Here is a 16,020-nt window from a genome sequence, read left to right as displayed (position 1 = left end):
TGCTGTATAGCAAACCACTCTACCCTATGGTCTACCTTAAAGTAAATCTAGCCTGACTTCATCTCTGTGAAACACCTGTTCTGAGCTTTCAACATACCTGAGCTAGCAGAATTAATCAAGTGTTAAATCTAACTTACACATTAAACCTCTAAGCAAAATTAACAAGAGCAACAACCTTAAAACATTTTACCTCAATATTTTTCCTGTATAGATATCAAAACTTGGTAGAAATATTTCAAGGACTTCGATTGAAATAGTCATTGAAAATTAATGTATTGCTTTCACTCATCTATGTGATGAAAGAAAAAAGGGAGGAAAATGTATGAAATGGCCATGGAAGTGAAGACACCACCTTGCCCAAGAAAACACCATGGCAACTGAACCAGACTGGTCCTGTGGTAATATTCACCCTTTCAGCTGTTACAGTCTCAAAAAACAAGCCTGACTTTATGGACAAATATCAACCAAAAATCCTAACTAAAAATTGTCCATGAAATAATATGAAAAACCATTAAATGGAAGAGTGATTTCTCCAGAATATTCACCCAGGATGGGAATTCCCACTGGCATTTTCTTAAGTTGGTGACTTTCAATTCAGGGTAAGAAATTTTTAAATGAGAACATTACATATGAAAAGACCCCCTTGCACTGTTTCAATAAACTTGCTGTGATAAATAACTCTTAATAAATACAGATGAAATATAGAGCTGATCATCATTATTTGCAAGATGTTAGTTGTTCTTTTTATGGGGTTTAATGCCATTTTTCTGCACAAGATAGGCTATACATGGCGGCCAGCATAACTGGTGGAGGAAGAACCCATGAAATCCCTGGGAAGAACCACTGACCTATGAGAAGCTACTGGCAAGCTTTCTTATGTACCAATATTAGTTGAGCCTGATACTCAAACCTACACAGATGAGATGTCAAGTGATCTGGAATGGTAAGCACTTCAGATCACTCATCCACTTAGCCCACACACACACACACACAACTTAGTAATAATGGGAAAATATGAATGAGTTTTCAGAAAAACATCTGCATGACCTTGTGGAGAGAAGTATTTTTCAGAAAAAAATGAGTTCATATTTTCCCATACAAATGCAATAACCTTTATTACATGCTCATTTTGTTTGCTACCTAAGGCTTAATAATAAAAGATATTACAAGAAATAATGTAACTGAATTTATGCTTTATTCTAAACAAAATTCACAATGTTAGATTCATAAATACACAATAACATTATTCATGTGCACATAGCTCCGCCCAGCATCCTTTTAATGTAGTTGCATGCTCTACATCAGTTTAAAAAAGATTTGTTGTTTTGGTCCACATAAAATTGAGAGAGTCATATTGTAAATGAAAGTGCATGGATTTGGTTTCTATGTTGATCCAATTCAATTCTGCTTCTCTGATTATGAGGGACTGGATTACTGGGTCAAATTCAGTGCAGTAACGAGAATGGACTTCAGCTGGAAATGTAGGCTACTTGAAATTTCAGTACAGCTTTTGTGTGTATCAGTTTTTAGCAAGATATGTTAGTCAGATCTGAAGAACTAATAAAGTACATTTTGAGGAAATTCAAGATGCATAAATGTAAGAATATTTATTACCAGCTAAAGAAAATATGTTTATGCCCTGTCACTTGCATCCTGCTGTTGGAGGGACCCTAGCTACGACCTGTATCATACAGTGTCTTCTATCAGCTAGCCTAACATTGTATCAAAATACTTACATGAGGAAAACTGAAAAGCAGCTGTTGTGTGAAACTCCATCTGCCCAGCAGAAATAATAGATTTTTGTCATCTTAGATTACTGGCTCTGAAGCTAATAGTTCCCTACCAAAACCTTCAGTTACATTTTTTTTCTCTCAACTGTATCATTTTGACTTGTAAAATGGTACATTTCTGATAGATTATGCGATATCATTTGGCCTCAATATGCTTTTCTATGCTATTTTTTTATACCCAAGAGAGGATTGGTCATTGTCTGAACCATTCTATTCGTGAAAAGAAATGAATAAATAAATGTTTCAATGATCAGAATGGTATTTTCAATTACTGCACCTCTCATGTTTGTTGTTTGTTGTTGACACTGCAAATGTCATGTTTAATCAGTTGCTTCTTTGAAAGTTTCGTTTCTGACTTCATAAACTCCTTCACATGGTTAACTTTATCATCTATACTTTCAAACAGATGAAACAGCTACTTTAGTTCATTCACAAATTTAATCCACCAAAACCTAAAGCATCTACTACACAAGTGCACACCAGGTTTGTTTACAAAGTAGTTCCTAATAGGCCTACACTATACTATCTTTAAGCATATGTGCTGTGCACATACATGCAACATAAAGGTGTTCAGCATAGTAAAATACTGCAATTCTGACAATGTAAAATTAACAGAGACAAAAAAGAGCATATAATAAACACTAGCAAACACTAGCTGCATTACCCTCCAAATAACAAAAACTACATATGACCAAAAAAAATCATTAGGTTTCTTCCATACTCCATGTGCAAATCCATCCATACAATTCAGTTTATATCTGTACAGAACTTAGTTATTGAGCAGAAATAATTTTTCTTTTTCTGGCAGTGACCTTGCCTTTTGAATTTTGATCCCAAAATAAATATCATTCTTTCTAACCCAAAATGCAAGCCATTCATAAAGTTAGGTAAAGTACATGGTGCAAATCTAAAACTACTGTGCAGAAACAAAACAAACAAAAGGTATCAAATGTACAAATGGACATGTGTACATGTACAGGCAATGTCATAAGATTATATTCTGATTTTTGGTGTACATATAATCACTGCAACAACCTTATGTTGATGCCTACACAACATCAATAATAAACAGCACAACACTGAAACAGGACACCTTTGTCTCATCTAAGAACTACAGAAAAACACACCAAAAAAGAATGAATCCTTACCTATAATTGAGTACCAAAGTTTGTCTCCATCTGGGTCCTCTGCCTGCACTATGTCTAGCATGTGACCCACCTTGTCACCTTCCAGCACATCAACTGTCAGGGAAGGGGATTTAAATCTGGGTGCATTATGAGATCTCTTCAGGCGCTCTACAACCTCCACTACAACCTGAGCTGTAGATTTCCTGCTGTTTGGTTCACCTAGGTCAACTGCCCGCACCTGAGAATAAAAGGCATTAAAATCTATTGTCATCAGCTTTTAAAATGTGGAATTAAAATCCACTTTACACGAGAACTTCAAAATGTATGCCATTCCAACAGTCCAAAATCAACAGTTTACAAACTTGAACAGGATTTTACTATTTCTGTCATATCAAAAGTTCCTATCCAGGTTTTAAAAGTTAATTTCTAACAATGCCAACATGATCTAAGCTATATTCCCTTACACAGTATATACATAGTACACATCATTGTTTGTAGGCACCCAAGACATTTTGACTTAATGGCCCAAAATCAATAGGTGCCTTCCTCATCTCAAATGCAAGCTATCCACAGAGTTTGATCATGGTTCTGGCATAGGACTTGAGTTTTGTGCAAACCATTTCCCTTCTATGACCATGACCTATGACTCATTTCCAAAGACAGTGGGTGTTTTTCTCATCTCAAAGTTTAGTCAAGGCATCTGCTACAGAACCCAGTTTCATAGAAATCATTTTTCCTTCTTTCAACCATATTATTTTGAGACCAATTAGCCATCATAAAAAGTCTTCTGGTGAATGCCCCGTGTCTATATTGACTAACCATCCAGAAGTAGCTATAATAAGTTCCTGAAGATGGCAAATAAGGTGGCCATATTTGATGTCTGAGCAGCATCATTTTCATTTAAGACAAACTAGGCTATGGGATGAACGTGATGAGTGTAATGTTTTATGGTCATCCATTTAGACATCTTGAATGAATATCAATAACAAATTTGTGCCAATAGATGACAGACTAATTACTGACTGTAAAAAAATTACCATCAAGTTATGGACTGTTCCTTTGACCAAGTCATTGGTTGCAGATATGATGCCAGTCTTTCTGTCAATTTGAAAGACTGAATGGTTTCCCCTCAAACTGAATCTGATTGCTCCATTGTCACCATCATCTGCATCAGAAGCCAGAACAGAAAAAACAGGAATGTCTCTGCCATTCCAAACAGCCTCCAGGATTTGAACACGGTACTTTTGGTCACTAAACTGCGGTTTGTTGTCATTGATGTCTTCCACCCTGATGATAACTCTGGCTGTGTTGCACAAGTTAGGCTCACCATTGTCACACACTGTCACCTAGAAAGATATAAATATGACTGGATAATTATAAGATCTTTTATGCGTCATAAAATTAATAGTCGAACACAGGCTATTCTCACTCAATAGGTGAATGAGAAGTCACTCAGATTTGAGTTCCTTATGTTTTTTATCTTGGTCACATTGTCTTGTATCAAGTGTCTTGTGACAGTCTGTTCATGTCATAATATGGTTGAGATGCACTGAATGACATGTTTTTTATCTTGGTCACATTGTCTTGTATCAAGTGTCTTGTGACAGTCTGTTCATGTCATAATATGGTTGAGATGCACTGAATGACATTATGTTTTTTATCTTGGTCACATTGTCTTGTATCAAGTGTCTTGTGACAGTCTGTTCATGTCATAATATGGTTGAGATGCACTGAATGACATTGTTTTTTATCTTGGTCAAATTGTCTTGTATCAAGTGTCTTGTGACAGTGTTCATGTCATAATATGGTTGAGATGCACTGTATGACATTATGTTTTTTATCTTTGTCACATTGTCTTATATCAAGTGTCTTGTGACAGTCTGTTCATGTCATAATATGGTTGAGATGCACTGTATGACATTATGTTTTTTATCTTGGTCACATTGTCTTATATCAAATGACTTGTGACAGTCTGTTTATGTCATAGTATGGTTGAGATGCACTGAATGACATCATGACATTCAGCAGAAATTTCATGTTTGCAATTAAGCAAGTCAATAATGTGAGGGAACATAGAATGAGGTTATTCTTTGCCTTATGAAAATTAAAAGGGTGAGACAAATAATGTAGATGGTAGACACTGATACAAGGAAATATAAGTCATGGTACCATTAAAAAATTTAATCCAGATGATTGATATACACCTGATTGCTGATTATCTGGAATACCTGAGGGATGATGCTTTTGGTCTCTGAATAATCATTTGTCCAGACAAGTGATTTTAATTTTTTGGGTGTTGGGATAATCATTATACTAATGCATATAAACGAATCTGTCCAAGCAAACAAGCTGGATAATCTGTGTTCTACTGTATATCAACAAATCTGTCCAAGCAAGCGATATGGATAATATTTGTCCTAATGTATATTAACAAATCTGTCCAAGCAAACAAGCTGGATAATCAGTGTTCTACTGTATATGAACAATCTGTCCTAGCAAATATATGGATCATCAATGTTCTACCGTAGATGAACAAACCTGTCCAAGCGAACAAGCTCGATAATCAGTGTCCTACTGTATATTAACAAATATGTCCAAGCAAACAATATGGATAATCAGTGTTCTACTGTATATGAAAAAACTTTCCGAGCAAACAATATGAATAATCAATGGGCTAATGTATTTGAACAAATCTGTACAAGCAAACATGATGGATAATCAGTGTTCTACTGTATATGAACAAATCTGTTACAGGTATTAACTGCTTAGCCTTTCTCTTCAAGAAACTTCATCCATGCCCCTTAAAGATCATAGCAAAGTCAAGCATCTTTCTCCAGATCTACAACTTATAATTTATAATACCTGTGTGGGCAACAAGACCTGTAGTTAACATTTTTTGTGTCTACAGATGTCAATCATATTACCTTCTTTTGGGAATTATCTACAATAAGGTATTTAATCATGTCTTCCAAAGCTCAGAACATTTCTGATGTGAGGGATTCATATGCTTTGACAGAAAGACATGCTATCTTTTTAAACCATGAAATATTTGTTTGTTGCATTTCTTATTCAAATTTGCAGTAGAGATTTGTGTTTTTGATTTGATAAAACTGCCAATCAGTATACAACAGATGGCCTTTTTGGCCCAGAGGTTGGCAAACTGACAATCACATCACCTCTAGTTTGACAAATGTGCTAATGAAAAGTAAATACCTATGAAACCAACCATCAATTTACCTATAAAAACGTAATTCTCAGCAAACAAAATGAAGTAAACAAAGAATAACAAGAAGAGCTGAATTAAAAATTTATTCAAAAGAAATACTGCAGGAAGGGTGTAAAATCACCTAATTCAACCTGTATTAAAAAAAATTACCAATGAAAAGCGTTCTGTTTCCAGGCTGGCAGTCGTCTCAAAATGGTTTATTCATTATGCTGACAGTAAAGAATCATTCAAGGTGACTACTCAAGGTGTGATCTATACAGTCAACATATATGCCTCAACAGTTTATAATTACTGATAAATTTATTATGGCAGTGAACAAACACTTGAATTAAATGACAAATAATATTACTTAACAATCTTTCTGCAGACCTCTTTGCAAATGTTAGACAAGTGGTTCTAAAATGGCATTTAATAAAATTGAAAGACACTCTGAAACACTGCTAAAACACATTTAAGTATTAGTGCTGGGGTGGACATCTGAGGTAACACACTTAAGATGGAGGATTATTGACAATTTCAGATTTCACTTCTATTTCAAGTAACATAACACAGTTTCTTTTATGTCCAAAGTAGTTTTGTTTTTTATATAGTTTTAGATAGGTGCAATCTCCAGTAAAGACTATTCATGGATTATTGCCCTCTCACTTAGGTACCATTCTCTGTATAGTGTTGAATGGTGGGGTATAGCACCCAGCTGAAGGCCAGAACACTACACTCCACCAAATAACGCCTAGAAGGACATTAATAAATACATGAAGTATGTAAAATGACATAATTAGGGTCTATTCTTGGATATGCAATTGCAGGATTTATAATAATGTTACGAAAACTCACACCAAAAATCCAACTGAATGCAAGAAAATTGCGCATTGTTTTTTCAAGACCTGACTTTATTTTTTTTTTGAATCCTTTGGACATATTCGATGTCAACCTGGCATCCTTTTCATTTAAGACCAACAAGGCATCACAAGTCTTCTGGTGGAAACCCATCTTGATATGACTTTCCATTTTGGAGGAAAAATAAAAACAAGATCTTCCAAGATGGATGTCATGGTGACCATATTCAGTATCAGATTGGTATCCTATCTATTAGTACCAATTATACATGATAAGATTTTTGGATGAAGCACAATGTTGATAAAACCAGTCATCCAGTAGAATTAGTGATAACAAGATTTTCATGATGGGCAATGTGGCAGTCATATAAGAAGTCAGATTGGCACCATTTATACAAAGACCAACAAGACATTACATGATTAGTCTTTCAGTGAAAAACCCCATGCTGATATGACCAAAAAAAATAGTGATAACCAGATTTTCAAGATGGCCACAATGTGTGGCATACTGAATGTTTGAATGACACTATTAAAACCAACTATACATAACAGGTTGTATAGTAAAAGCCCAAACTGATATGACCATGCATTCAGGTAGAGTTTAGCAATATTTTCGAGATAGCCACAATCATGGCCATACTGGACATTAGATCAACACCATTTTCGTTTAGGACATACATCATAAGAAGTTTTCTGGTGAAAACTCTGTGGCAATATTACTTTATATTCAGGAGGTATAGCAATATTTACAGGTTAGTGCATTGGTATGGGGAAAATATGAAAGTTTTTTTCAGATGGATACTGCATGATTTTGGGACCTTTCCCATACAAATGCAGTAACCTTTTTATTATATACTGATTTTCTTATTCTGCCTAAGGCTTAATTGTATAAACAAAAAATACACAACAAGAAACAAAGTAATTGAATTTATGATGTATTCCAAACTAAATACACAGGCATAGATTCATCATTACACAACAACATTAATGCGCATGTAACCTTGACCAGCGAAATTTGAACTTAGCCGTGCACTCAACATTACTTTCGAAAGAATTTATTGTTTTGGTCTAATTAAATTGAAATTTATAATTAATGTGATTTGCAACCACTTTTCCATTTCATCTGGAATGAATGGATTTTGGTATTTTTGTTTATTCTACTAAATTTTGTGATTATGGACTGGATTTATCTGTGTCAATTCTACATAGAGTACATCTAAATTTGAGCAGCAAGGCAGGCCTATTGACTCATCTGTATGTGTGTTTCTGTCCTATCAGTGAATGTTTGGAATCAAAATGTGGCGAAAATATGAACTCTTTCAAATGTAATTATCAAAAAGATGCTATCGAATACAATGTTCATTTCATATTTGAGTGCAGTAAGGATGATGTTGCACATGGAATGTAGTCGAAATTACAGTACAATTTTGAGATGTTTAATTAAGCTTTAGAACCCATGACGTAGCTAATGTAATTTGGATTTGCAGAACTAAGAAAGTATATTGTGAGGAAATTCAGGATGTTAAACTTAAAGTATATTTTTTGCCATTCTTATTACCAGCTAAAGAAGACAGTTTATGCCTTGTCAATTACATGTTCTTTGGAGGGACCCCAGCAATGTTATGACCTGCATGGCATCTATCACTAGCCTAAATCCAAAACATTGTATCAAAAAGTTAACATTGAATACACTGGTCAACAGTGAAATCATTACTGACTTGAAAAGGCCCTAATCTGTAGTGTTTTGGTGTGCCGAACACGAATATAACCGTGAAAAATTTGTATTGGCTCTCGTTTTGAAGATATTCATATACCTCATTTTCTATGTTTCACTGTGTAAATTTCTCCAGTAGGACTGCAGCAACATCCGGAATAATGATGTAACATTGCATAATACCATCATGCTCACATCATCCACAGTTGATTGCATCATTTTCTGATGCAATGCAATACTAATGCCATGCGGCTGCTGAAGTAAGTTGATGTCAGCAGTGTACTATACATGTGTAGGCCTATTATACTAATGCCAGGCGGCTGCTGAAGCTGACGTAAGCAGTGTACTATATAAAGCCCAATCAGATAGGTTCAGCATTTAAAATATTTTAGACGTTGTGCGAGACAGTTCAAGCTACTGTTACATAAAACTTATTATGTTATCCATTTACGTACAATAAAGAACAGTAATGCCTCGAAAGTGTGTTAATACCGCGGACAATTTTTGCTCTATTTGTGGGGAAGTGACATTTGCCAACCAGAAGAAAAGTATCAATTCTCAAGTGAAGAAGGCATATCATCTTTACTTCGGATGCAAGGTTGGTGACCAAGACAAGCCTTGGGCTCCGCATATATGCTGTGCTACATGTACAACACAGCTTTCACAGTGGTTGAATTGCAAAAGGTCATCAATGCCGTTTGCAGTCCCAATGGTGTGGAGAGAGCCAAGCAACCACCTAAATGACTGTTACTTCTGCTTGGTTCCTCCTCTTTCCGGCGGAATAACGAAGCGAAAGAAGTCGAGAATAGTCTACCCAAACATTCCGTCTGCATTGAGACCAGTTCCACATGGTGAGGGACTTCCTATTCCAGAACCTCCAGCAGAATATTCTCTTGATTCATCTGACGAAGACAAAGGTGAGTCGACCTGTTCTTCTCCTGGTCCATCAGCATGCAGTGATCCAGATTTTCACTGTGGTGCATCATCAACCCCACACAGAATAACACAGGAAGAACTAAATGACCTGATTCGTGATTTGGACTTATCAAAGAACAAGGCAGAATTGCTAGGATCAAGACTCCAACAATGGAATCTTCTAGAAGAAGATGTCACAATTACTGCATATCGAAAGCGCCACCAGCAATTGGAGCCTTTCTTCAGAAAGGAAAGTAATCTGATATTCTGTTCCGATATTGAGGGCCTCATGAATGCTTTAAAAATCACTCATGACCCACAAGAATGGAGACTATTTGTGGACTCTTCGAAACTGAGTCTCAAGGCTGTGCTTTTGCACAATGGAAACATTCTTCCATCTATTCCAGTAGCGTATGCTGTCCACATGAAAGAGACATACGATAACTTAAGGCAGCTACTGAATTCCATTGAGTATAACAAGTACAGCTGGCACCTCTGTGGTGATTTGAAGGTAGTTGCCCTTTTAATGGGACTGCAGCAAGGATATACAAAATACATGTGTTTCTTATGCGAGTGGGATAGCCGAGCAAGGGAAATGCACTACATGAGGAAGGAATGGACTCACAGGCAGAATGTAGCCATTGGAGAGAAGAATATCCAACACCCAGCTCTGGTTGAGGCTCAGAAAATCTTGCTACCACCCCTTCACATCAAACTAGGTTTGATGAAGAACTTCGTGAAAGCCATTGACCGGACTTTGCCAGCATTCCGATACCTGCATGAAAAATTCCCTCGACTCAGCGAAGCAAAGATTAAAGAGGGAGTTTTTGTGGGTCCTCAGATTCGAGAGCTATTCAAAGATGACCGGTTCAACAACTTGCTGGAAGGTGACGCGAAACAAGCATGGAATGCTTTTCGCCTAGTTTCTACAAACTTCCTCGGAAATGTTAGGGCAGAAAACTATAAGGAACTAGTAGAAGACATGTTGATGAAGTATAAGAAACTTGGCTGCAATATGTCTCTAAAGATTCACTTCCTTCATTCCCATTTGGATTTCTTTCCTAGCAACTGTGGTATTGTTAGTGATGAACACGGCGAACGTTTGCATCAAGATATCGCAACAATGGAACAAAGATACCAGGGAAAATGGTCCACTACAATGCTGGCTGACTACTGCTGGACACTCCTCAGAGATGCTCCCGAACAGCTGTACAAGAGACAGGCGAAGAAATCTAAGATGTAGTCAATGACTTGATTTTTTATAGGTAGGCTATTACAGTTGACCTTTTACTATTGGAATGCATTTCGTTATGTAAACATTAATTTCTTGCAGATTACAAAAAAACTAGAGCCAATTTTGCAATTTGACTGTCATATTCGTGTTCAGCACATAAAAATTGATAAGAATTGACTAATTTTATTTCAGTAACATGACTTTTGTAAAAATTTGTTGTCCAGTGATATTGCAAAGTAGCTGGTAAGTGGCAGTCCACAAAACAGCAGCTTTAGTTCATTCAGAAACAAATTTAATCAACCAAAACATAAAGCATCTACTACATGAGTGTACATAATTTGTTTACAAAAGTAGTTCCTGATACACTATACTACTACTGGGCACACACGTCATGCATGTGTATGCAATATGAATATATTCAATATTGTAAAATGAGCTTATGATAACAAGATTTTTAAGATGGTCACAGTGACAATCATATCTGACATCAGATTTACAATATTTTCATTTAGGACCAACAAGACATTATAAAGGTATTCTGGTTATATAAAAAAAACATAGCGATATTACTTTTCATTCAGGAAGTGTAGCTATAACATGATTTTTCAAGATGCCCACCATTAGATCAGCACCATTTTCATTTAGCACGAACGCGACTTCATAACCAGTCTTCTGTAATTTAAACCCCAAGTCAATAGGACTTTCCATCCAGGAGAAGCAACAATAGCAAGGTTTGTTTTCAACATAGCCACTGTGGAGATCAGATCATCATCATTTTAATTTAGGATCAACTACACCACATAAAAGTCTTCTGATGAAAATGCCACGATTTTTAGTTCAGAAGAAGCAACAATAACAAGACTTTAAACAGGTAGGCAAATGCCAATTATCTGGATCCATTAGAGGAATCAGTTCTCTCGATAGTCAATTTTTTCTACAAACTGGAAATGGATTTAAGATGGGACATGGTGAAGTCCTTATGAACAAACAATGTGAATAATGAACACTAAAATTGTCAGCATTCCACCATTGTTGCTTCTTGGACAACATCTGCAATAATTAAATGGTACATATATGTGTATGTTACCCAGGGCTGCTGCATTCAACTACAAAATGCAAATCATAGAAAAGCGGTCGCATTCAGTTAAGACAAATGCCATTAAAAGTTCACACTTTCTCAATAGCAAACTTTTATAAATTAAGTGCCTGTACGCATTTTTGATTATACTGATCACCTTTGGAATAAATATACAAAGCAAGACAAAGAAATCATAGAAAAATAAATGAAGTGGCTATGAGAATAATAGTAAGTACAGTAAAAAGTGCATCCCCAACATACTATCAAAAACTAATTTGCAAAGCTTAAACTCCTACCATTCCAAGCAAAAATTGATTCCGTTATTTAAAATGTATCGTGGATTAGGTCCTGTACTATTCCACTTGATCAACAAATATTATTAAACATTCGGTGCATGCAGAATGTTGTACCACAATTAGTTTTACTCTCTCTGACTCAGATATGAAACTCGTTATCTATACATGTTCACTACTGAAAACAGCATGCAAATATTTTTGCAAAGTTACTTATGATCAGTAAAAATACTTTTAGACTTCCCTCACAAAATTATGAATCATCTTTATTTGGTTCTGTACTTAATCAGCATGCAGATTTCTAATATTAAATTGTTACTGTTAGGGAGAAAGCTGACTCTAGTAAGCCCGAGCTTTCTACTGAAACCCCAAAAGTTTACATCTGTAATCATATTAGACAAAATTTCTGAAAATAAATGTTTTAAAACAAATTAGATACCTAATGGTGAAATATTTTCTACCTTTAATAAAGTTATATAATATTTTGTTCAAATAAAAAGACCAATACATAATTACTTATTACAAAAAATGACATAAATTTTATTTGATTTAGGAAATAGACTGAAATCTGAATGGTTCTCAGAGATTTAATTTTCACATGGACAGTAAATTACAACTGGCAATGTAAATTTAATCCAAACAACACCTTGATGGAGGGCTGGTTCTCTCTCACATTCATCTGACCACACTTTGCTGTAATTAATCTATCCCATCCATCTTGTCCCAGTCATTTAGGGGCCATAACAAGATGGAGGGTCCCTTTGCTTTAATTGATTCATCCTTTCTTGCCTCATAGTCATTTAGGTTCCATGATCAATCAATATAACCAATATGACCTTAAACATGACACAAACTGATCTCTTTGTGGTCATGACCTGTGCTATAGGAGTTAGAGAGGTCACCGATTGTCTGGTAGCCTTATTAGGCTGATTATTGATTAGAGAATTTAAAAAAAGACAATCATCTTGTCAGACTCAGGAGCAACAGCAATTTCAAAATCACTAGCTGACCTTAGTCCACTAAATATCTTAGAAGGGTGAACTGATATCCACTCCTTTCAAGTTACCAAGGATCAAAGAACAAATCTGATAAATACCGGTACAGTCACCGATACAAATCTGTAGGCATCTCGAAATGTCAAAGCAGGATAGCAAAGGAATCTATCAACCCTCTCTGTCAAAGGGCACAGAGTGACCTTTTAATGGCAGATGCCTACTCAACTGACTGATAATAACAGATTCTTTAACAGATTAGATCAATTAAAATAACACTGTGAGGAGGCATAATGGTTACTCCTTTAGTTATTTACCAACCCATAATGTCAAAGATACCAGAATGTCATGACATCTAACAATGTATGAATGTACCATTTATCATGTTGGAGCTGACTGAGGCAACTGAATTCATATTTTTTAAAAATAAAATTATCTTTCTCCTAGTAGAATGGGATTTCATCAGTTAATGATTTAAAACTTTTGATCCTTTTATATAATATCACTCAAATAACACACACACACACACACACACACACACACACAAAAGGATTGTTGAATAAGTACACCTGAAGATTTCTTCCTAAATGTGTAGTTTTTTTTAAGGTAAGACTAATTTTAATTATGCAATATTCAGCTACCACTATTGTTGTTTTCCTTCCTTTTTCATGCCGAAAACTCACTGTCCATTTTATGTGAATACATTCTCCTCCAGAGTTTTGTCAATAATTGACAGAATCCACTTGTGCATCTTGCCTGGTCATTGATATGGTCATGCAAAGAATAAGCACAGATCATCATTCTCACAGACGACCACTGCACCAGAACATCAGAGTGGGGTGGGAGGAGGGCATTCAACAATAGTGATGGGCAAATATTGCATAATTAAAATTAGACTCTCCCAACCCCCTCCTGGAACAAAAACCAACATCTTAATAGCATCAATAGCTTACCAGGTGTCAGTATGGAGGGTTGGTTGATGTTCCATTAAACCGATCAAAAACTGAGAAAACAGAATGTACTCACTGTTGATGGATAGGTCCATCTTATGGAATAATGGTATTTACTGGGACCACATGTTGTGCAACAAAGATGGGACCCAAAGAAAGAAAAAATGCCTGCACATTGTTGTGTTAACAAGTGGTGGTAAAATGAAAAGGTAGTAAAAGAATGCCAAAATGCTGCCTTGATAATAATCACATCCTCCAAGACTGGCACCATTTTCCTTTAGAACAAACAAGGCATCACAAGAGACATTCAGAGAAAACCTCATGCTGATGTGACCATCCATTCAGGAGGAGTAGAGATAATAAAATATTCAAAATAGTAGATGTTGAAGCTCTACACGATCTTCCTGCAGGATCAAATATACCAGGCCTCAGCAACCTTTTAGAACTTCTGCTCAGCTGTAGTGCTGTGTACTAAATCATATTCATCCCTCTGTGTGTGTGTGTGTGTGTGTGATTTGGATTCATAGTGCAGCATAAACAATTTTGCAGTCATATCACTACTATGTCTGCAGTGTGGCAGTTTAAAGACATCTTTAGCACTGGGGCGTCATGCCACAGGCATGTAGCATGATGTCCTGCCCAGTCACATTATCCAACACCTTGCTGACCAGTCCTAACACTAACCTCTTAGTATGAATGGCTAGTGAGGCAGCTGTTAATACCATTTTTGTAAGTCTTTGGTATGACTCAGCTGGGGATTGAAACCGCAACTTCGCGTATCCAAGGCAGACGTTTTAATCACTAAGCCGCAACTCATACTGCAGGTGTTTTCTGACTTACCAATATCAGCATGCGAACCATATGTTGCTGAAACTTGAACCAGATCAAATGGATAAACAAGTGTGTCAAGTTTCGTGGCAATTCTCAAAGTAGTTTATGCAAACTGAAAAACGCTGGCAACAAACAAAAGACAATCCCATAAGTTTTTCTTGTTTATAACCAGCTGAGGTAAAAATCTCTGCATTTTTTGAAGCTGCATGTATGTTTATATTAGCAGAGAAATAAGCAGACAAAATCCAATTTAGGCAAAAACTACTAGTAGTTTACCTGTTATTTCCTCCATCTCAACTTGTTGGTAATAAAGACCTGAATGTGAACATATCAGCTATTTAATTCTCAGTACGTGGCTTTACTTGTCAAAAGTTCAAAAAGCTCAACATCTGAAGTATCATCTATACAGTTTGATCAGCTTTCAAATTTTTTAAATGCCCTCAATTACATGCTGCTTGATCTTGATTACTGAACAAATTCACCACTGATAAAAGCCTACACTAATATAATACTAAAAAAATCGGAGCTGGCCAAAGCAAACATTAGTGGAACCAAAAGAAATACTGATAGCCAAAATTAAGGAAGAAAATTATGACTTCAAGGAGCATACAAACATGATAAATTGCATGACACTGGGCTTTCGGCTTATGGAAGGATTTAAATATAATACAGGTTTTAATACTAGCTCAGCCCATATATCAGAGTGGGTGGCAAAGATGCCAAAAGCAAAATCTGAATTGCATACTCATGCTCCGATTGATCATATGGCTAAACCAAACAGCATGGTTTATTTAGGAACAATAATTTTAAGAGATCACTTAACAGAATGAAAATTTGTAGTTAATTACAGTGAAAGTGATTCCAAATAAACTCAGGAAGACAAATAACTAAGTTCTGTCCATACGTTGCATGTATTTATTAAGGGTTAAATGATGCCCCCCCCGAAATACTTGATATAATCTATGACAAGATACATATTGATGCAAATAAAGAATAAAAAGGTAACCGTCTAATAGTTATATATAACTGTTGAA

The 16,020-nt window shown here is 35.8% G+C and overlaps 1 protein-coding gene across 3 annotated transcripts in view; it reads right to left on the bottom strand.

Annotated features, from left to right (window-relative positions):
* The window catches only part of LOC149797466 (protocadherin Fat 1-like), a 299,704-nt gene that overhangs the window by 120,812 nt on the left and 162,872 nt on the right, over nucleotides 1–16,020 (bottom strand). For all 3 annotated transcript variants that reach the window (XM_089962274.1, XM_089962276.1, XM_089962275.1), the window contains exons 5-6: nucleotides 3,955–4,263; nucleotides 2,939–3,155 (exon numbers count right to left, since the gene is read on the bottom strand). In XM_089962274.1, coding sequence (XP_089818400.1) covers nucleotides 2,939–3,155; nucleotides 3,955–4,263 — 526 coding nt within the window. The remainder of the gene's footprint in view (nucleotides 1–2,938; nucleotides 3,156–3,954; nucleotides 4,264–16,020) is intronic.

The sequence above is a fragment of the Sinohyriopsis cumingii genome, chromosome 6, assembly GCF_028554795.1.
Source record: "Sinohyriopsis cumingii isolate HCF-2022 chromosome 6, ASM2855479v2, whole genome shotgun sequence".
Taxonomy (NCBI): domain Eukaryota; kingdom Metazoa; phylum Mollusca; class Bivalvia; order Unionida; family Unionidae; genus Sinohyriopsis; species Sinohyriopsis cumingii.
This window is presented reverse-complemented; position numbering and strand designations above follow the sequence as displayed.